Source organism: Gossypium hirsutum, chromosome A13, assembly GCF_007990345.1.
Source record: "Gossypium hirsutum isolate 1008001.06 chromosome A13, Gossypium_hirsutum_v2.1, whole genome shotgun sequence".
Taxonomy (NCBI): domain Eukaryota; kingdom Viridiplantae; phylum Streptophyta; class Magnoliopsida; order Malvales; family Malvaceae; genus Gossypium; species Gossypium hirsutum.
Genome location: NC_053436.1, coordinates 6,697,132 through 6,721,177, shown reverse-complemented (window position 1 = coordinate 6,721,177; position 24,046 = coordinate 6,697,132). Strand labels below are relative to the sequence as shown.

The window sequence follows — 24,046 nt, the reverse complement described above, 5'->3', positions numbered from 1 at the left end:
ATTAAATTAGAAAAGATGTCCGGAGATGGTAAAAACTATTTAAAAATTAAATTAGAAAATCCCGTTATAAAATATGTACGATGCGAAAAACAATTATTTTATTAACAAACGTTGTTTTCACTCTCAAAGTCAGTCTGAGGATACTTCTAATTTAACTCTCTCGATTACCAATTTCAGTCTACTCGCTTTGTTTAACCGACGTTTGTCCATTTCTGCACCTTTCGAGGTCAACACAAATTTGTTATATTTGACGGACACAGATGTCTGTTAATTAAAGCGAGTATTGAATTATTTAACAGCTCTAGAGAATAGGGGCACAATGACCTATAATGTGGAAAACCGCTAAGCTGATTTCGGCTCCATGTTTTTGTGTTAGAAAACCACTTCTGGGTTTCCATCTAGAGTATAAATCAAGATTTTCCTCTTTCACTTGCAAAGGAAAAAGAAGATTTGAGTCTCTGTATATCATTCACCTTTCATCCATCATTATTAGCTTCAAACAAGTAAGCTTTTTGATCTTCTTTTCTCTTTCTTTTTAATTTCTATTGCAAATCATGTATGTTATCTGTTTATGCATCTTTGGTGATGGATGGAGTGAGAGAGATGTTAAATTCCAGAAACATAAAACAAGGTTAAATGTCTGAATACGGTTGCTAGAAGGGTGATGATACAGCTTGTTGCTTGCTTAAAAGCATCGGAAAGGAGTTTAAGCTCCGACATCTCAAATTCACGTCTGTCTTGAGAACATCCAAACAATCTCTCAGCTCGATCCATGCGTAAACAATCTCTAAACAGGATGGCACCCATACTACTTAATTATGTGTATATATTTTATGACTTTGCTGAGAATTTCTTTTCTTGATCGATGCAGGCAAAGAGAAGCAAAAAGGGGGAAAACCCTAATTTTCATTTTTGTTTTATATTTTATTTAAAGGGAAGAAAATTAAGGGGGTTATAATGGGAAGAGGGAAAATAGAGATAAAAAAGATAGAGAAATCATCAAGCAGGCAAGTGACCTTCTCAAAGAGAAGAAATGGATTATTGAAGAAAGCTAAAGAGTTAGCCATCCTTTGCGATGCTGAAGTTGGGTTGATTATCTTCTCCAGCACCTCCAAGCTTCATCATTTTGCCAGCTCTAGGTCAGTTCTTTTCTTTTTCTTTTAGTTAGGAAGAAATCACTTACAGTATTAACATACTTTCATTAACTTTATTTATGATAAAAAAAATTTAACAATTAACCTTTTTAAATTGTAGAAATAATCAATTATTTTTAATTTACTTAAAATTTGACACAAATAAAACATGAAATATTATCATTAGTTTTTCATTGCTCGTGTAAGATCAATTCTAGACTAATACTGTAAGTAAATCCTTCTATTAGTGACGACGAATCCGTACATTATTAATAAATGGTACGAAGTTGACATTCATAAATAATATAAATTTGTAAATTTCCTTAAAAATAAAATAAGAATAACTTTATTTATAGGTGATTATATAAATGTGTGTGTATGTATGTATGTGTGGAAATGATGTATTTGTCAAGAATTTATACTTCTTCAAAATGATGCCTTCATTATAATATATACTGACAATAATACATTAAATGTGAAAATGTCAAGATTTGGATTATAGCACAAAATTTATTATTATTTGTTTCTTAAAAACATTTAATATATATTTTAAGAATATTTAGATGATTTCTTTTAATATTAATAGGACGACTTAGGCTTCCTTTGAATGGATGGTGTGTTTTTCTTTATTGAAATTAAAAATAACAATGGTTGTGAGATTGGATATTAAAAATAGTGACGAGGCATGTACTTGAATTCAAACACACGTTTAGCAGTGAGGTGTGATTATTAAGGACATTAGATTAGAAATTATATATGATACAAGTTTTTAAATTATTTTATTTTATAAACTTATTAAAAATTATATGAATTTGTGATTTTATTTAATAAACTATTAATATGTATCACAATGTTTTTATTTATCATTTTAAATGATAAATAATTTAAATTAATTTTATAGCTAATTAATTTAAATAAAGTAGGAGTAAGAAATTATATTAATTCACGATCAATAAAAAAGATAATTATATTAAATTAATAAACAAAATAATGGTTGAAAACACTTTCCACCTACACCAAATAAATAAAAACTATTTTTCTTAACCTTTATCTTATATATTTCCAATTTCATGTACAATATAATAATAATTTATTATTATTATATTATATTATTTCATTATCAATTAAAATGATCTTTCATATTTTTTCGGTGTCATTGTCGTTCAAATATAATTCGATATTTTATCTTCGGTTCTCGATCTAAAGGTTCAAAGTCATTCTTTATTCTAGTTCAAACATTATTTTTTTATACAATATTAATGTAGAGGGTTGGGGTCGCACAATTTAAACTATATCTTATTTATTATGAAATAATATCTAATGTGCTATCAATACATGAATTTCTATGCATATCAGTAAATAGCACCATATCACAATATAATTAGATAAAACAAAAAATATCAAAAGACTTATAAATAAATATTAATAATTTTATTTAAAATTATTACAACAATTCTTATTTTGGATTTAGAATTTATTGTCAAGTTTATATTTAAATAAATTTATTAATATTTATCTGCCTCTAATTAGAAAAAAGGTATTAATGCATGTTTTATATCAGCATGAAATCTGTCATAGAACGTTACACCAAGTATGAAGAGGAATATCATCATCAACTACTTGATCCTGCTTCTGAATTAAAGGTAATTATTTCTCCATCATCTGCTTATGTATTTTCTCTATAAAATTTCCTGCATTTTCCCCCTTTTTGGTTCAAAATGTATGTATGGCATTTGTTGCTATCTTTTTCCCCTTTCGGTTGGTTTTTCATAGTTACAAAACATGCCAATTAATTTTAAAGGCTATATATTAAGCTCACAAATGAAGTCTAAATATCTGACTTGTGAATTTTAAATCGAATTTGATTTGATTATAAAATATCAACAATTCAAATTTAGAATAGCTTAAATAAATATTTTAAAATTGAAATAATTTTATCTAAAGAATTTGAACCCAAAATTAACATAAAAATTTAAAATCTAAATTACTTAACCAATTCACAAATCCAACTATTGTAATTAAATAGAGATTGATGTCCCTAACTTTTGCGTGACATACTTCCAATTTTTCGTCTTTTTGTGATGTTAGTTTACTATAAAATGCTTTAATATATGGCTTTGTGCATGATAGTTTTGGAAGAAGGAGGTAGCAAGCCTGAGGCAACAACAAAATGACTTGCAAGAATACCAAAGGTACTCAACCTCCCATTATTCATACATAAAACACTTTTGCAGTGCATTGGACGGAAAATTTTAAAGAAATTTATTGTGTCATAGGTAACATTTTCTTCATAATTCGTAGGTCAATATGTAGTTTAGTCTTCAAATTTGTCTAAATTTTTTTATCTAGTTAGTATCTAAACTTATATTCTGTCACACGTATTGTTCACACTTTGTTAACTGTGTCAAAATTTTAATGATTAACATGTAGTTTACCCCCTAATTGTTACCTGAACTTTTCAAAAAATTATATTTTTTAAAATTAATTTAAATTTTTTAAAAGATTTTTTATTTTTAGTTTATATACGCCACATGTCATACTGAAAGGTTGGCATGTGTCACTATAAGATTAGTTATCAGTGTCACATCAGTAAAAACTAACTGTGTTAGTGTAGAGGTATCAACTTGGGCAATGAAATACAAATTCAAATATCAATTAAGTTCAAAAAAAAGTTTAAATACTAACTAAGTACTTTTGAACAAGTTTAAGAGATAAAATACATATTAATCCTAAACAAATTCAGGAAATAAACTACATATTAATCCTAATTTTAACTCATCATATGTAAAACTTGAGCATATTTATATTTTTTTTATCACTTAATTTAGCATCAGTTTTAATGTTAGGTCACAAAACTTCAATTCCATTGAATTAGATCACCAAAAATTAAGTCATTTATGCTACCCTCAATAAGTTGGCTCAAAATATGTCTGTGAATATTAAAAAGTTTTAGGTATAGTGATAAAATATTTTATATTTTTAAGAAAAAATATGAGTTTAAACTTTAAAGACAACATTATTAGGAGAAGTAACTATAAACCCTGAACATAAACTGAGACAAAAATTTTAAAAAAAATTGTGAATTAACATGAAATGTGTTTACAAAAATAAGTTATGCATGTTGAGACAAATTTATATTAAAATTATGTAACAGGATTAGCATATGTAATCGAATTTATTAATAATAGTTCAGTTATTTAATTTTATAAAATTAAAATATGGGTAAATAGGTCACTAAACTATTGGTAAGTTTACATTTTGTTCACTTAATTTAAAAAAGTTACAAAATGGTCGCTGAATTATTCGAAAGTTTTCATTTGAGTCATCAAACTATTTGAAAGTTTTTATTTAAGTCACTGGATTGTTAAGTTTCTTTTTTTTTTTAAATTTGGCTATTGAGATCCAAGCAACAATTCGATGATTGGAACAGTGAATCAATACCAACATACATTAGATCTAAGTCGATTTGACAGTTAATGTCAAAGATTGAAGAAAAAAAACTATTTAAATTTTGGTTCACAGATTTATGACATTTAAAATTGTTCCATGAAAAAAAAAGAACTGTAAAAGAGGAGAGGTTTTGATTGGTGCAAGCAATGTGAATATAAAATATCATACAACAATGTTTTTAACATCTCAAAAACTTAAATGAAAACTTTTGAATAGTTCAGTGACCATTTTGTAACTTTTTTTATTTTGAGTGGAAAAAATATAAAATTACCAATAGTTTAATAACCTTAGGTGTAATTAACCCCTAAAATACTAGGACTTACAATAAAATTAATTTTAAATTCAGTAAGCTAATAAATACACCATTATGACAAGGAAGTTCAAAGGCTGGAAATAAAAGAATATTCTCAATATGTACCCTTTAATCTTTAAAAAGATTGTGATGTAGTTTTTATAACTTAATTTAACATAATTTGTTACTTCTTTTAAGTATCTGACGTGTATATCCAATCAATTTAGTTAAAATGATTAAAAAACCGAATTAACTGAACTAAATTCGTACTTTAATTGATTAACTGATCGTCTAATTGACATAATAAAACTAAGTTAACATCTATTAAATCAGTTGATTAAATCGTTTTTTTCTCTTATTTTCTTCTAAGTATTAAAAATATAACATGAAATTTTAATTTGGGTTAAAATTTTATAATATTATAATTGTAAATATATTTTATAAAAATTAAAAATGTATATATCATATGAAAATTCATAACTAGAGGCGTTCATGGGCCGGGTTGACCTGACCTAAGCATGATATTAACATATTTTATGTTTGCCTAAGCATAGCCCGGCCCGAGATATGGGCTTAAAATTTTGCCCAAACTCGTCCATATTTATAAAAAAAACTAACCGTATCCCATTTTAGACCCACCCATATTATTTTTTAATTTTTTTTAAAAATATATATTATATTATATTAATTTTTAATAATTTATACCTTTTTTATTTATTTAAAATTTTTTATATAGTCATCTTAACATTATTTTAATATTTACATTAGAATAATATTATATATTTTATATAGGTTTATTTTTTAATGTGTTCTAAATTACATAATATAAAGTATTATAAACTTAAAAATGGGTCGGGTCAGGCTCGAGCCTTAAATATTCAAGCCCAAGACCAACCTATATTTTAAAAGGACCTAATTTTTTATCTAAGCACATTTTTCGGGCCTAATATTTTAACCCAAACCTTTTTAAATTTTGAACTAACCTTCGAATCTGGACGGGTAACTCGACCAGGTCTATTCATAACAAATGACTAATCTATTTTAACCACCTATAGAATCAAATCAACTATCATAACTGACTTGATGGAATCGATTAAGTTAACCGATTTTGAATTCTGTAGGCAGTTGAAGGGGAAAGAGAAAGAGCTATCTGGTTTAAGCTTCAAAGATCTACAGGGCCTAGAAAACCAGCTTGAAATGAGTTTGAAAAGGGTACGCATGAGAAAGGTAAAATTAGCTTTAAAACCAAGATGAAATTTGCATTTACAACTTTCAAGGATTCAATAATAATTTTCCAATGCAATTTGCTCCCTTTTATTGTTGTGTCATAGGACCAAATTCTGACAAATCAAATCGATGAGCTAAAGCGCAAGGTTAGAAAAGGTTTTGCTGCATTTTCCTTTCTGTTGATTTTCATATGTACGTAGTGATTTTCTTGGGTCCAGTTATAATTTTAGTCTTTTTATTATACGACAATTCGAGATTTAGTCACTCTATTTCAATTTGATATGATTCAATTATTTTATTTTATATAATGTTACCAGTAGGTTCAAATTCATAGCAACATTGCTATTGTTGATGAATTAAAATTTTCTTTTGTTATCCGATCAGAATCGCGTGAAAATTCAGTCAAACATAATTATCAATTCGAACTTGCTAATAATATTATAAGAGTTTCAACTATTACATGACTAAAACCACAATTAAACCGGGTTTTTTCTTCTTCTTTTTTTGGTCGAGTTTAACAACTTTCATTTATTTGATATTGCAGGGACACCACATTGATCAAGAGAATCTAAAAGTACACAAGAAGCTAGACCTTATTTGCCATGAAAATACTGAACTTCAAAAGAAGGTACTCACTATATATATATATATATATATATGATAACTAGAGATGTATAAGGATTGGTTTAAATTTATATTTTTCAACTTTGATCTAGCTAGGTTTGCTGTTTATAAATAATTAAAATATAAAAATATTTGTTATAATTTTTTAAATAATAAAATAACCTTTTAAGTGAATTTAGATGGATAGAACTCGAGCTCAGATCTAAAAAATATTTGGAACTCGTTAATCTTGTTCGACCCATAAACACCTCTATTAAAAAATTTACTAAGCAACACAAATATTTGGGGGTGACACAGGTTAATGGAAATGGAACAGAAGAAGCAAATGAAAGCAGCAAAAGCTTATCCCACAGTTATGGTTTCAACAATGGATATGATTATTTGCAAGCACCTGTTGTTGATCTCCGGTTAAGCCTGCCTCAACAACTTCCCGACGCTGATACATCAAAATCGAAAACTAGGTAAAATTTTATGGAATGAGCTTCAACTATGTGTCTTCGATAAATTTACTCTCTTTTGCTTATAATTTGATTACTTTTAGTCTCTCTACTATTTAAAACATAATTTTTCAACCATAAAATTCTATTGATTAATTTGACATGATTTTTTTAAAAAAATTAAAAAAACATATCATGTCATCATATATTTTTTTTAAAAAATAAGTCCTGATTTGACCTTCGAACTATATTATTATTATTATTATTTTGGTATCTAAATTTTTTTTTATTTCACATTTTGGTAGTTGAACTATTATTTTCGATCTTATTTTACCCCCCAAAATTTACCTAGATACAATAATAATGTCACATTTTTATTGACAACTTTTTTATTTTGGGATAAATTAGAACAAAATTGATAGTTCATTTATCGAAATGAGACAAAAATTTAAATATCAAAGTGGGAATATGAGTATAATTTAAAGATTAAATCATGATTTAAATATTAAATATATATATTTCATTAAATTATTTGATAGAAATTAATGAAAATAAATTATCTCAAGACAAAAAAAATTAAAATAGAGAGACTGAAGTTATCTAATTATAGTAGATAGATTAAATCCATCGAAAATGTATGGTACAAAGACTTCATATACAGATTGACCTAAAAACTAAACAAGAAAGCAAAGCATTTCAACATCCAACCCTAAGAACAGCAAACTTAGGGTGGACATCCCATGGCTGTAAGCTTCAGTACGTATGGGTGAGCTTCTTCTTATTCCAAGTTATGAATTACTGTTTTATAATATGTAAATTAGGTAATAATGGAGACGAATTTGGTATTCACTGCAAATAGCATTTGCTTTACTGTTGAGGGTGATGAAAATAAGGTCAAATACGAAGGGTTTATGACTAAATATTTCATTTTCATCGGCATTAATTTGTGTTTATGACTAAATATTGTGTGTAACGACGTAAAAATGTTTAGCTTTGGTCGCTAATTGTGGCGATTTATTGAAAACTTGAAAACTAAAATTTGATTTTAAAATAAAGAGGGAGTCGCCATCGATCCTTTTTCCTAAGTGTGATTGGACACCTATTAGATTTATTTTTTAAAACAAAAGGAAGGCCGAGTTTAGGTCTACGTTAAAAGTCCAGAGAAAAATAAGGTTCGGGAGTCGGTTACGCACGGGGAAGGTATTAGCACCCTCGCGACGCCCAAAATTGGTATCTTATAAACACGTGTTGTCTTGATTTTCAAAAATGCGAGTTCAATGTAATATTTAGTCGTGATCCGATTGAAAAGACGAAAAATTTTAGTTTTTATTTTTTTTTGGTTTTTTAGAAGGGTGTTCCGTCTTTAGCACGAGCCGACAAATTCCACCCAACATAGCGATGAAATCTACGACTTAATGTTAAATCGGCGCGTTGCTTTATTTATTGAAATTAATTAAAACATAAGAAAAAAATATTTCTAAAGTGAGAATTTAAAAATAGATAAACGACGCAAACAATGATATCATTAATGAAAAATTTTAACATGGAATACTAGAAATTATTATAACAATAATAATGATATTTGCAAAAAAAAGAAAATAAAAATAAATCATGTACTAATAATAAGAAAAAATGATATATTTGGTAATAATAATATAAAATAATATGTACATAAAAGATATGTCATATATATGCATATAATAAGAGTATATAATAATAATATCTACAATAAAAGAAAATATTAGGAAATGTACAAAAAATATATATATATAATATTTACAATAATGATGTAAATAAACAACATATAAAATATTTGAAATAACATATAAATGAAACATTTAAAAAAAAAGGTTAATAAATGAATTAAATAGATTTAGGACATGGCTAAAAACAAATTAAAATTCAGGATATAAAAGTATAAATATTGGATAGTTAATTAGAGATCAAAACGAAAACCAAACAAGATCTGAGGGCCAAATTTAAAAAAACAAAAGAAGATAGAAAATGGGGGTTAATTGAATGAGGTTGCGAGAGAGGAGGACTAAACGCATAAATTTCCCTTTTAGGGAAAGTGCACAGACCCCACCCACCAAACAAAATAGTGCCGTTTGAACACCATTATTTAAAAACAAAGATTTTTTTTTGTGTTTCATTTTCAACCCCCAATCTTAAAAAAAAAACAAAAAAAACTTCCATGCTCTCTTCCCCTCCCCCTTTTTCTTTTTGTCGATTGGGTTCCTTAGAGACCCGCCCTACCGCCAACGACGACGGCGGTGACCGCCGTGTACAGCGAAGGAGCGCAACCTAGGTACGCCTACTTTAAAATTTTTTTATGTTTCTTTGTTAAAAAAAGGTTTTCTTGAAAAAAAAGGAAAAAAAACAATGAATGAATATGAAAAAAACAAGGTAAGCAGAGAACAAAAAGAAGAAAAAAGGAAAAAAAAGAACAAAACTAAACCTCTTGAACCTTCCTTCTCTTTTTTTTGTTTTCGTATCCGTTTTTATTTCCAATATCTGTGTTACAATCTTTCTTTTAAAAAAAAATAAACCCCCCCTTTACAACATTTTTGAATGGCTTTTTATAGCCATCTTTTACAAGTTTTTTTATTACTTTTTCCATATTTTCCCGTCTTGCTTGTTTGCTCTGTTTTTACAGGGTATGGGGGTGATTGGTGGAGCAGGTGATGGTGGCTGGTGTTAGAGGAAAGTGGGGAGGTGGCTAGGGTTTTTTTCTTTGCTGGAAAATGTTTAGTAAGTTAGTTTAGGTGGGCTGTTGGTTTAGATTGGGTTTGATGATGTTGGGCTGATGAAATTGGGGTGGGTATTTGGTTGTATTTGGGCCAAAATTGGCCTACAACAGCTACCCCTCTTTGCTCATTATCGTGTAATGGGAATAGAGCAAAGACATAATGAAAGGCCAATTTTGCCCAGTCTTGCCAATTGTTGACTTCTTTGGCGCTCTTCTTTTCCAGGCAGTCTCTTACTAGTCCATCGCATCTTGTAGCTTTGGTTCAGTTTACTGCATCTTCTGATATGGGCCTTGTAGCTTCAATCTACTTCAATGTAGTTTCAAGGATATGAGATTTGTGGCTTCCATCTGCTTCATTGTAACTTCAGAAGGATAAGATCTACAGCTTCAATCTTCTCTTCTATTGCTTCCGTGAGATAAGGTTTTGGTCTTCTCTTCTGCCACTTCAGAAAGGCAAGATCTGATATCCTCGACCAGCTCCACTGCAACTTCAGGGAGACAAAATCTGGTGCCTTCAATCGGATCTTTGTTCTTTACTCGGTGTGTGATCCTGAACTCAACTCATTTCTCGAAATATGAATTGACTTTTAAAAACTAGACATTAAAAACAGAAATAGAAAAATAGCTCAGCACGTGAGCAAAGGCTCAACTCACTTCTCGCAATATGAGTTGATTTTTGAAAACAGAATTTGCCAAACAGATTTTGGAAATACCTTGGCATGTGACCCGAGGCTCAACTCACCTCTCGTAATATGAGTTGATTTTTGAAAAACATAAATTGAAAAAACATTAATTGAAAATACCTCAGCGTGCCTCGAGGCTCAACTCACCTTTCGCAATATGAGTTGATTTTGACGAACAGAAATTGAAAAGACCTCAACATGTGAGACGAGGCTCAACTCACCTCTCGCGATATGAGTTGATTTTTGACAAACAGAAATTGAAATTACCTCAGCGTGTCCTGAGGCTCAACTCACCTCTCACAATATGAGTTGATTTTTTTAAAGAGCATAAATTGGAAAGCAGAAATCGAAAATACCTCAGTGTGCCTTGAGGCTCAACTCACCTCTCGCAATATGAGTTGATTTTTTTTACAAACATAAATTGAAATTACCTCAGCGTGTCCTGAGGCTCAACTCACCTCTCGCAATATGAGTTGATTTTTTTTTGAAAAGCAGAAATTGAAAAGCAGAAATTGAAAATACCTCAGCGTGCCCTGAGGCTCAACTCACCTCTCGTAATATGAGCTGATTTTTGAAAAACATAAATTGAAGAAAACAGAAATTGAAATTACCTCAGCATGTCTTGAGGCTCAACTCACCTCTCGCAATATGAGTTGATTTTTGAAAAATAGAAATAAAACATCAGAATACCAAAACATGTCATCTGGTGGAATTCATGTGTCTTTTCAGCTATCATCACATCCTCTTGCTCTACTGGAGTACCTGTAAATGTCCTGCATGATGTTATCATGATATGCACATTTTTGTCTTAAATACATTTATGCCTACATGATTATGATATGAGCTTTAGGCATGTTTGTCATATATCCTTTTTTCGTCACGATTTTTGATGATCTGTGTTCATTGCTTTGATTCTTGACTTTCTCTTCAGGCTATGTACCCGTCCTCAAGCTTCATGAATAATCTATATTTCCCAGATATCACTCTTTGGCCCTTGGTTGAGCTTTGTCCTTGCATTGAGGCTCTTGTACTTATCAAATTCTTACCCGGGTAATGCTTAACATTTCTTTTGTTTAGAGTATGTCATTTCACTATTTATCGTGTAAATGAACCACAGAATGAGATGCATGAAAAAAATGGTCAGGTAGGGACAAAAGGATACCTCGCATTTATTCATTTCAAATGTAGCAAACAAAGAAAGTTAACCCATGATAGTAAAAAATGTTATAAAAGAAAAGGATTGCGCTCAACAAATACAAGTGCTCTAGATAATCAATGCATGAACTCTTCCACGTCCTCAATCAAGAATCTTTTCGAGCATGGCTTCTTGCGTAGAAAATTTCGAGCTTTCAGAAATGCTTCAAATACGGTAGTCTCACTATTTGACCCACCGTTCAAAACGCCTTGTTCTTTAAGCCCGGGTTTGCTTCATTAGAATACCTTTTCGGGTTTTCATGCCAATCTTTTATGTTTAATCAAGACGCCCTTTTCGGGTTTTCACCTTAATCTTTTTTTTTAAATGCCCTTTTCGGGTTTTCTTTTTCAAGCATAATATTTCTTTACAGCATCTGAGTTTACTGGATTCGGTAACTCCTTCCCATCCATCTCGGTGAGAATCAAAGCTCTGCCCGAGAATGCCTTCTTTATGACGTATGGACCTTCTCAATTTGGCGCCCATTTTCCTTGGAAGTTTTTTTGTATTGGGAGAATCTTTCTTAGCACGAGTTCTCCTTCGTGGAATTCTCTTGGCCGTACCTTCTTATCATGAGCCGCGATCATTCTTTTCTGGTACATCTGTCCATGACAAATTGCCTTTAGACGTTTTTCTTCGATGAGGTTTAACTGGTCATATCGAGCTCGAACCCATTCTGCTTCCTCTAATTTCGACTCCGTTAAGACTCGCATAGAGGGGATCTCAACTTCGATAGGTAGCACAGCTTCTATTCTATAGACCAGAGAGAAAGGAGTTGCTCCTGTAGATGTCCGTACGGATGTGCGATATGCAAACAGAGCAAAGGGTAACTTCTCGTGCCAGTCTTTATATGTCTCGGTCATTTTTCCAATAATCCTCTTAATATTCTTGTTGGCTGCTTCAACGGCTCCATTCATTTTCAGGCGATAAGGCGATGAGTTATGATGCTTTATTTGAAATTGTTCACATACTTCTTTCATCATCTTGTTGTTCAAGTTCATGGCGTTATCTGAAATGATTCTTTCAGGCAAACCATATCGACAAATGATTTCCCTTTTCAAAAACGTACAAACCGTGGTCTTTGTCACGTTGGCAAACGAAGCGGCTTCTATCCACTTTGTGAAGTAATCAATAACCAAAAAAATGAACCGGTGTCCGTTAGAAGCTTTTGGATAGATAGGCCCTATAACGTCCATGCCCCACATAGAAAACGGCCACGGAGAAGTCATGACATGAAGGGGCAAAGGAGCTACATGAATTTTATCACCATAAATTTGACATTTGTGACATTTCCGTGCGAAACTAATGCAGTCACTTTCCATCGTCAGCCAGTAATAACCGAGTCTCATAATCTTCCTGGCCATAGTGAAACCATTAGCGTGTGTTCCACAAATTCCTTCATGGACATCTTCAAGTATTTTTCTGGCTTCAACTGTATCCACGCATCTCAAGAACACCTGATCTTTTCCTCTTTTGTATAGGATGTCCCCATCAAGAATAAATTTCACTGCCATTCTTCTGATTGTTCTTCTGTCGTTCACATTTGCTTGCTCGGGATACCTTTGATTCTTGATGTATTCTAAGATATCATGGAACCATGGCTGCCCATCTGGCTCTTTCTCAATGCTGAAACAATGTGCACGGACTTCATATATGCTCATTTGAAGAGGCATTATTTCTGTTTCTCTGTTTGCTTTAAACATTGAAGCCAAAGTGGCCAGGGCATCAGCTAACTGGTTTTCTTCTCGTGAAAAGTAATTAAAAGTTATTTCTTTGAATTCTTTAATCAATCCTGCCACGAAATCACTGTATTTGACTAATTTTGAATCCCTCACTTCCCAATCTCCACAGATCTGATAGATCACTAATACTGAGTCTCCGTATACCTCTAAAGTTTGGATGTTTCGTTCAATTGCTGCATGAAGTCCCATGATACAAGCTTCATATTCCGCTATGTTATTGGTACAGAAGAAATTCAGCCTGGCAGTGAACGGATAATGGTTCCCTTCTGGTGATACTAAGACTGCTCCAATCCCATGCCCCAATGCATTCGATGCACCATCAAAGCTCATCCTCCATGACTTTTCTTTTGATGACTCACATTCTTTTTCTGTAATGCAGATTAAGTCTTCATCTGGGAAATCAAATTTCAATGGCTCGTATTCCTTCGTTGTTCGAGTTGCTAAGAAGTCAGCTATTGCACTTCCTTTTATCGACTTTTGGCTCACATAGACGATGTCATATTCTGATAGTAAGATCTGCCATCGTGCCATTCTTCCTGAGAGTGCGGTGATTTCATCATGTACTTTATTGGGTCCAACTTTGAAATTAGCCATGTCGTATGATACAACATATATTGCCTGAATCTCCGAGCTACCCAAACCAAAGCGCAGCAGTATTTGTCAATGGACAAATACTTTGCCTCATATTCAGTAAACTTTTTGCTGAGGTAGTAGATCGCCTTTTCTTTCTTTCCTAACTCGTCGTGTTGCCCCAGTACGCAACCCATTAAATTCTCGAACACAGTCAAATACAATATCAATAGTCTTCCCGGCATTGGCGGTACTAGCACTGGAGGATTAGACAAATACTATTTTATCTTGTCAAAAGCCACTTGGCACTCCTCGTTCCATTATCCGGGATTATGTTTTCGAAGAAGTCAAAAGATTGGGTCGCATTGGTTGGTAAGTTGAGCGATAAATCGGGCGATGTAGTTTAACCTCCCTAAAAATCCTCTAACTTCCTTTGGCGTGCGCGGAGGTGGTAACTCTTGAATAGCTTTTATTTTATCTGAATCAACCTCGATACCTCTTTCACTGACAATGAAGCCTAGCAATTTTCCCGAGGTAGCCCCAAACGTACATTTGGCCGGATTGAGCTTTAGCTGGAACTTTCTCAGTCTGTCAAACAATTTCTTCAGGTTCACTACATACTCTTCTTCCCCTCGGGATTTAGCAATCATATCGTCGACGTAGACCTCTATTTCTTTATGCATCATGTCATGGAATAACGTCACCATAGCCCTCTGATATGTTGCCTCAGCATTCTTTAACCCAAATGGCATCACCTTGTAGCAGAATGTTCCCCACATTGTTACGAAGGTAGTTTTCTCCATATCCTCAGGGGCCATCTTGATCTGATTATACCCCGAGAATCCTTCCATGAAAGAAAGTAATGAATGTTTTGCTGTGTTATCCACCAACGTATCAATATGTGGTAAGGGAAAATTATCTTTAGGACTTGCTCGATTCAAGTCACGATAATCCATGCACATTCGTACTTTGCCGTCTTTCTTTGGCACCGGGACTATATTAGCCACCCATTCTGGATATTTGGAGGCTTGTAGGAAGCCAGCATCAAATTGCTTCTTGACTTCCTCTTTTATCTTCAACAACATTTCGGGTCTCATCCGTCTTAACTTTTGTTGAACGGGTTTGCATTCTGGCTTTAATGGGAGCTTATGGACCACTACATCTTCATCCAATCCTGGCATGTCTTGATATGACCATGCGAATACATCTTTGTACTCGCGGAGCAAAGCAATCAAATTATGCTTGGTGTCCTCTGAAATAGAAGTCCCAATTTTCACTTCTTGCTTCTTTTCTTCAGTTCCCAAATTTATTGTTTCAACAGATTCTTGATGAGGTAAAATCTGTTTATCCTCTTGTCCACCATTCTTAGCAAGTCAGGAGACGAGACATAGTCTTCAGCATTTTCTTCGACCTCAAATTCTCCTAAACAAACAGCCTTCTCAAAATCAATTTCAGGACTCGTAACGGGTTTGTTCATGCTGTTGATATCTGAGCACCTGAAGGTTGAATGGAAAAGGAAACTATAGAGGGGCATCCAAGTATTGGAACCAACAAACGAAATGTCATGGCATGGTATGAGGCAAATGTACAGATAGGCTATGAAATGAGGAGATGATTATGAAATTAGTGATATGCGAAAAAAATCGTGACAAAATACATCTTTATTGATATTCATTTAAGTGATAAAGAGCGAATGCAAGCTTTTACAAAATAATTCTGTTTTATCTAAGGACATAACAGAACATTAACGTTTGAGCATTACTCTGAAGACTTATAAACTACAAGAAGATCCTCGGCAGTCCAATTGTCCAACATGAAACCCGGGGGACAAGGGCGTATCTTTGAGACGTCTTTACTCGCGTCAGCTCCTTTGTCAATGACATTTATACTGATATTCTGAAAACCCTCTTCGATCATTTACATTGTGCTTTGTGCACTATACTGCCCTGGGTATATCATTCCCACTGACGTAAATATTCTTGACAAAGGAGGAAATTCCATGGGCTCCCATTCTGATTCTCGGCCTAGTGTTCTCACGATCCTTCTTTCCTGATCTTTCTTCCACTGTTTTCTTCTTTGACGCATGTCCGGCTGGAACCCTAAACCGTATCGGGCCTTGTGGTGTACTGGCTTTAGAGCCCTGACTATTCCTTGCAGATACCTTCCCAAACCTTTCCTTGCTCGGACTCCCTTTCCTACAGTCATCTTGACACCCATCTTGGTATTTCTCGACAGTTTTGACGCGGGAATTCTGTTTCCCTCAGCGACGAATGTGGCATTGACGAATTCAAGGGATCGGAAGGAACATTCTACTGCGTCTTTGCTTACTTCGAGGTAGGGTGCATCAGCAGAGATAGATGCGACAATGTCTTCATCTCCCTCGACAATGACCAAACAACCATCCATGATAAATTTCACCTTTTGATGGAAGGATGATGGTACTGCTCCAGCAGAATGGATCCAAGGTCTTCCCAAGAGACAATTGTATGATGGTGTAATGTCCATGACTTGAAACTCAACATTGTATATGTAGGGACCCACTTCTAGAGGGATCTCGATTTTCCCATAACTTCTCGTCTTGTTCCATCGAATGCCCTTACTGTAGAATGGCAGGGCCTTAGATAGGACAAATCCATCGGAATCCTGGAAAGTGTGGCCAAAGGCATGACATTGAGTGCCGATCCATTGTCGATGAGCACGTTTGGTATTATATAGCCCTTACAACGGGTTGTGATATGCAATGCTTTCACTGAGCCTCTACCATTGGGCGGTATTTCATCATCATTAAAAGAAATGAAATTATCCGCATTCAAGTTCTTCACCCACCTATCCAGTTTTTCAACAGATACATTGTTTGCCACATAAGCTTGATTTAACACTTTCAGCAGAGCGTTCCGGTGTGGTTCAGAATTCAACAGTAGAGATAATACCGAGATTCGCGCTGGCTGCTTATTCAATTGTTCTACCACGTTGTACTCACTGTGCTTGATAAATTTTAAGAATTCCTGTGCTTCTTCCTCGTCCACAGGCTTTTTAGCTTCTTGTTCAGGCACAGTTTCATACTCATCTTCGGTCACATGCATCGGTGCTTTTCCTTTCTGTTTCAAGTCACTATTCTTTTTTACTGATTCGACCTCTTTCGAATAACATCTTCCACTACGAGTGAAATAACCTACTTCCCCAACGCTTCCAGTCATGGCTTTGGGTTTTTCATCTTCAGGTGTGATGATATTAACGTCATATTTCCATGGTACTGCTTTATTGTCCTTGTAGGGGAAAGGAGATGGTACCTCGATTATCACTTTTGGTTTCACCGGTTCCTTCTTCGCGTCATAATAAATTATTAACGGTCGGTCGGCGCTATACGGGAAACCTAACGATTGATGGTCAGAAGCACATATTTCTCCTCTATCGGCCTCTTCGCCTTCATAAAAAATCCCAATCTCCTTATTATCTATCCGGTCTTGCAGTAACCTTTTAAATTCCTCACATGATTGAATGTCGTGCCCTACAATTCCTTGAAAATCACAAAAAATCTGACATTCTTTTCTGAGATTATCGTCGGGGTGACAGAGCAATCCATTCTTAACCAGTGCCTCCCAGTTTTTCTGCAGAGGCGTCCTTATTTCTGAAACACATCTTCTGACTTGCCATTCATCTTCTTTCCCTACTGTGCTCACATTCCCTTCAGTATGGTTAGGGAATGGGTTCCCAGTTGCATTACTGGCACTATCGAATCATAGGATACCCGCATCAATTAGTCCTTGAACTCTCCTCTTAAAGGCTAGGTAATTTTCCGTGGAATGTCCCTGGTGTCCCGCATGGTATGCACAACTAGCGTTTGGGCCGTACCATTTCGGGTATGGGGGCCTCAAGGGTGCTATATAATGCGGGGATATCAATTGCTTCTCCAAAAGTTTTGGGTACAGTTCCCCATATGACACAGGAATAGGGGTAAATTGTGGTCTCTCGGAATAGGGTTTTGCTGGCCTCTGCTCGTTTTTGGGTTGGCCTTGGGCGGGTATTGTATTTTGTGGGAATGTATGACGGGCCTTTGGTTGTTCATGGCGTATACGGGGTAGGAAGGAGGTGGTGCTTGGTAGTAAGGGGTCTGAGGAGGATAATAGAAATTCGGAGGAGGATAATTTCGAGGTCGGGGTTGGTTTGGATATGGGTTAGGGGCATAACGGCTTCCCATTCCCACCATGTGGGCTTCTGGTTCTTTCTTCTTCATGGGCGCTGCCCTTATTGAACTTTCTTGACCTTCCATTCTACTGCTCTTGACAGCATTCTCTATAAGCTCACCGGATATTACAATATCCGCAAAGTCTTTCGTGGCACTTCCCACTAGTTTGTCATAAAACGGTACTTTCAAAGTGTTGATGAAAAGAACGATTATCTCCGTTTTTGTTAATGGGGGTTCCACTTGGGCTGAGACTGTAACACCCCTTACCCAAGACCATTTCCGGAGTCGAGCACGAGGCATTACTTAGCTTATCTTACCAATTCGGAGCATAAAAACTAGGTTTGAAAATTTATTTCATTATTCGCAGCAAATCTGTCCAATCGCGCAGCAGTTACTAAATTAATTATAACTTGAGCTACAGAACTCGAAATTTAATTCCATAAATTTTCCCTGAAGCTAGACTCATATATATACTCACCATAAAATTTTTAGAATTTTTGGTTCAGCAAATTAGTACAGTTTATTAGTTAAAGTCTCCCCTGTTTCACCACCTGACTGCCCTGACCTCTAGTCACTAAAAATAAGTTTTCTCACTGTAGGATTTTCATATGAAGTTCTTACTTGTTTCTACAGAAAATAGACTCATTAAGGAATCTAAGCATGTAAATTTCAACTCATAACCATTTTTGTACAATTTGTAATTATTTTCTAAACTCAGAACAGGGGACTCCAAAAACAGTTCTGACCCTATCTTACTAAAATTCACATATCTTAAAATATAAATTTCTTTTTTCTACACCGTTATTTTTCCATGAAAATAGACTCAACAAGCTTTAATTCCATATATCATTCACCCTCTAATTCATTTTATACTATCTTGGGTGATTTTTCAAATTCACGTCACTGTGCTGCCTGAATTCTGTTTCTTTGCAAAATTTTATCCTTTCATGATTTCCATGCATAATTTATCACCTAATCTTTCATAACAACAAACACCTTCATCCTTAACCATTTTAATAACCGTACATCATCAAATACTTACACATCACTCATTAGCAAAATCATCATTACAAACATACAAAATAACTAAATCCCTATACATGCCATAACTCAAACGTGTTTCGATATAAAATACCGAGCAGTTGTAGTTGATAGTGTGGACGATCTCCGACTTCTTTAGGATCCTTGAAGTAGCTTTGCAATACTATAAGAGAAAGAGAAATAAAAGAAGTAAGCATAAAGCTTAGTAAGTTTACTAGCAAATAAATAACAATATTTAACTTAAATAATTAAACTCAATGTCTATATCTCTAGTTTACTCTTTAGTTAATCTCATACTAGTTCTCTTACTTGTTTACTTAGAATACTTGTGTGCATAACTTACTCAATCCTTGCTGCATCGTTGAACATCAATTGATAGTATAATAAGTTCTTAAGTCTTACAACTTACCTGAGCTTGCCATTTATGCTTTAAACTGAACTTTCATGAACATGATTCGTTTACAAGCTCGTTGAGCTACATTGGAATAATAAGGATACTCGGGTCTCTTCTGATAATAACATGCCAAAGCCATGTCCCAGACATGGTCTTACATGGGATGTTCTCGTGATGGTGCCCATGCCATGTCCCAGACATGGTCTTATAGGGGACCTCTCATCTCGGTGCCAACGCCATGTCCCAGACATGGTCTTACATGGGACCTCTCGTCTCGGTGCCCATGCCATGTCCCAGACATGGTCTTACAGGGGACCTCTCATGATCTTAAGGATGCCAATGCCATGTCCCAGACATGGTCTTACATGGGATCTCTTTACCCAAATGTCATGACATTCGTATCCAGTACCATCCTTATGTATCAACGGGACTTTTAAATTTTAATTCTCTATCATTTCATGCTTGGATCATCATCAAATAAATTCATAAAATAAATTCATAATTGCTGGAAATTAACAGCATTAATAATAAATATTGAAATATTGCATTTATTTACCGTAAACTTACCTCGGTACCAATTATAGCCAAATTCACCAACTTAGTCTTCAACTTTATTCTTCCCTTTGTCTAACCTCGAGTTTCGTACTTCTTGATCTAAAATAGTAAATTTAACTTATTTAATAATCACATTCATTAAAACAGCCCTCGACTCTAACTTTTTCAAAATTACAATTTTGCCCCTAAACTTTTACATAATTACATTTTTGCCCCAAGGCTCGGAAATTAAACTTCATCTCTTATTCTTATGTTTTATAACATTCTGAACATTTTTCCCTTCTATGGCAACATCAAATTCCCACTCTAACATGTACTTATGAACATTAGGTATTTTTACCGATTATGTCGTTTTACTCGTTTTCACTTAAAATCGCTTAGTAAAAGTTGTTTAACATAATTTCTAGCTTCATATTTTATCATAAAACATCAAAATAAACACTTTTCACCTATGGGTATTTTTCCAAATATAAACCCTAGGTTAAATTATTGCTAGAATAAGCTAAATTAAGCTACCGGGATCTCAAAAACGTAAAGAACATTAAAAACGGGGCTTGGGATCACTTACTATGGAGCTTGGAAGCTTGAAAACCCTAACTATGGCTTCCCCCCTTGCTGATTTCGTTCATATGAAGAAGATGATGATTTTTGCAATCTTTTTCCCTTTTAATTCATTTTAATTACTAGATTACCAAATTGCTCCTAACTTAAAAATTTTCTATTTCACTTATCTCATGTCCATTTTTGTCTACCAAGTTACCAATGGTATAATTATCATATAAAGACCTCCAATTTAAAGTTTCATAACAATTGGACACCTCTAACATGTAGAACTCAACTTTTGCACTTTTTACAATTTAGTCCTTTTGACTAAATTGAGTGCCCAAACATCGAAATTTTCGAACGAAATTTTCAAAAAATCATTTTGTGAAATTGTAGACCATAAAAATATAAGAAAAATAAAATTTTTCTCATCGGATTTGTGGTCCCGAAACCACTGTTTCGATAACCTCAAATTTGGGCCATTACAACTCTCCCCCCCTGTTTAGGATTTTCGTCCTCGAAAATCTTACCAGTAAAGAGATTCGGGTATTGCTTCCTCATTGTCTCTTCCGGTTCCCATGTTGCTTCCTCAATCCCGTGCTTTTGCCATAACACTTTCACCAGATTTACCTTTTTGTTTCTAAGCTCCTTTGTTTCTCGTGCTAATACTTTAACCGGTTCTTCATTATAAGTCATATCCGGCTGAATTTCTACTTCTGTTGGAGTAATAACATGTGAAGGATCTGATCGATACCGTCGTAGCATAGATACATGAAATACATTATGAATTTTGTCGAGTTCCGGTGGTAAAGCCAATCGGTAAGCAACTGGTCCAATTCTTTCTATAATCTCATATGGTCCGATAAATCTTGGACTCAATTTACCCTTTCGACCGAACCGGAGAACTTTCTTCCAAGGAGACACTTTTAAGAATACTTTATCACCCACCTGAAATTCAATCTCCCTTCGTTTAAGATCGGCGTATGACTTTTGACGATCGGAAGCTGCTTTTAAACTATCCCGAATCAGTCTTACTTTTTCTTCTGTTTCCCGAATCAAATCAACCCCATGTATCTTCTTTTCACTGAGCTCTGTCCAATATAATGGTGTTCCACATTTTCTACCATACAAAGCTTCATACGGAGCCATTTTAATACTGGACTGATAACTGTTATTATAAGCAAATTCAATCAAAGGTAGATATCTTTCCCAATTACCTTGAAACTCTAATGCACAACATCGGAGCATATCTTCCAATACCTGAATTACACGCTCAGATTGGCCATCTGTCTGAGGATGAAATGTAGTACTGAAATACAACTGAGTACCCAAAGCTTCTTGCAATTTGTTCCAGAAACGAGACGTAAATCGGGGATCTCTGTCTGATATAATGGAGACAGACACTCCATGTAGTCTAACAATCTCAGATATATACAATCCAGCCAATTTATCTAAAGAATAATCCATACATACTGGGATAAAGTGCGCGGACTTTGTCAATCGGTCGACAATTACCCAAATGGCATCTTTCTTCCTCGGAGATAACGGTAACCCAGATACAAAATCCATAGTGATTCTTTCCCATTTCCATTCTGGTATAGTGATTGGCTGAAGCAACCCCGAAGGTACCTGATGTTCAGCCTTAACCTGCTGACATACTAAACATCTTGATACAAACTCAGAGATATCACGTTTCATACCCGGCCACCAATACATCTTTTTCAAGTTATTATACATTTTATTACCTCCCGGATGTACGGACATAATACCACTGTGTGCTTCGTGTAAAATCTTCTGTACAAGTTCTGAATTCTTCGGTACACATACTCTGCCTCTGAATAATAAACAACCATCAGTTCCAATCTGAAATTCTGAATCATTACCTGACTCACAATGCACCCATTTAGCCTGTAATTTCTCATCATTCCTCTGAGCTTCACATATTTGTTGACGAAATGTCGATTTAGCTCTCAATTCAGCTATGATTGAACCATCATTAGATAGTGACAACCGGGTATTCATAGCTCGTAAAGCAAATAGAGATTTTCGGCTCAAAGCATCAGCTACCACGTTAGCCTTACCCGGATGGTAATCGATAACCAAATCATAATCCTTTATCAATTCAAGCCACCTGCGTTGTCTCAAATTCAAATCTTTCTGTGTCATCAAATATTTCAAGCTTTTGTGATCAGTATAAATATGACACTTTTCACCATACAAATAATGCCGCCATATTTTCAATGCAAATACAATAGCAGCTAACTCGAGATCATGTACCGGGTAGTTTCTTTCATGTGGCTTAAGTTGTCTTGAAGCATAGGCTATTACTTTATCTTCTTGCATCAAGACACAACCCAAACCATTTAATGATGCATCACTATAAATAATAAATTCCTTACCCGATTCAGGCTGTACCAACACAGGTGCTTTCGTTAACAACTCCTTCAATCGGTTGAAACTTTGCTGGCATTTTTCTGTCCATTCAAATTTAACATCTTTCTGTAATAAACGGGTCATTGAAGAAGCTATCATAGAAAACCCTTGTACAAATCTCTAATAATAACCAGCTAAACCCAAGAAACTTCTAACTTCAGATGCATTTTTCAGTGGACTCCAATTGACAATAGCTGAAATTTTACTCGGATCTACCCTGATGCCTTCTGCGGATACAATATGTCCGAGAAAACCTACCTCTCGAAGTCAAAATTCACATTTACTGAATTTAGCATAAAGTTTCTTTTCACGCAGAATTTGCAACACTATTTTCAAATGTTCTGCATGCTCAGTTTCATCCCGAGAATAAACTAAAATGTCATCAATAAAAACTACTACAAACCTATCTAGATACGGTCTGAATATCCGGTTCATCAAATCCATGAATACTGCAGGTGCATTAGTCAACCCAAACGGCATAACCAGAAACTCATAATGCCCATACCTGGTTCTGAAAGCTGTCTTTGGCACATCTGGCTCTTTTTCCCGTAACTGATAATAACCCGATCGGAGATCAATCTTTGAAAATACTGTGGCACCTTTCAGTTGATCAAATAAGTCATCAATTCGAGGCAATGGGTACTTATTCTTTATAGTTACCTTATTAAGCTGCCGATAGTCAATACATAATCTCAAAGACCCGTCTTTCTTTTTCACAAACAGAACTGGAGCACCCCAAGGTGAATGACTCGGACGAACAAAACCTCTGTCAACAAGTTCCTGTAACTGTGCCTT

The 24,046-nt window shown here is 34.3% G+C and overlaps 1 protein-coding gene across 1 annotated transcript; it reads left to right on the top strand.

The window, feature by feature from the left end:
- Positions 1–375: 375 nt before the first annotated feature.
- On the top strand, positions 376–8,223 carry LOC107894951 (MADS-box transcription factor 23). Its single transcript, XM_016820109.2, has 8 exons — positions 376–503; positions 872–1,139; positions 2,695–2,776; positions 3,264–3,325; positions 5,997–6,102; positions 6,207–6,248; positions 6,647–6,730; positions 7,024–8,223. Exons 2-8 carry the CDS (start codon positions 958–960, stop codon positions 7,189–7,191), a joined length of 726 nt encoding a protein of 241 aa, XP_016675598.2. The 5' UTR covers positions 376–503; positions 872–957; the 3' UTR covers positions 7,192–8,223.
- Positions 8,224–24,046: the final 15,823 nt, after the last annotated feature.

What these genes read in the sequence shown, in the direction of transcription:
- LOC107894951 (XM_016820109.2), top strand. Translation starts at nt 958, where the DNA reads ATGGGAAGAGGGAAAATAGAGATAAAAAAGATAGAGAAATCATCAAGC. An exon ending in CATCATTTTGCCAGCTCTAG is followed by an intron (nt 1,140 to 2,694) that starts GTCAGTTCTTTT and finishes GTTTTATATCAG; the next exon opens with CATGAAATCTGTCATAGAAC. An exon ending in GACTTGCAAGAATACCAAAG is followed by an intron (nt 3,326 to 5,996) that starts GTACTCAACCTC and finishes TGAATTCTGTAG; the next exon opens with GCAGTTGAAGGGGAAAGAGA.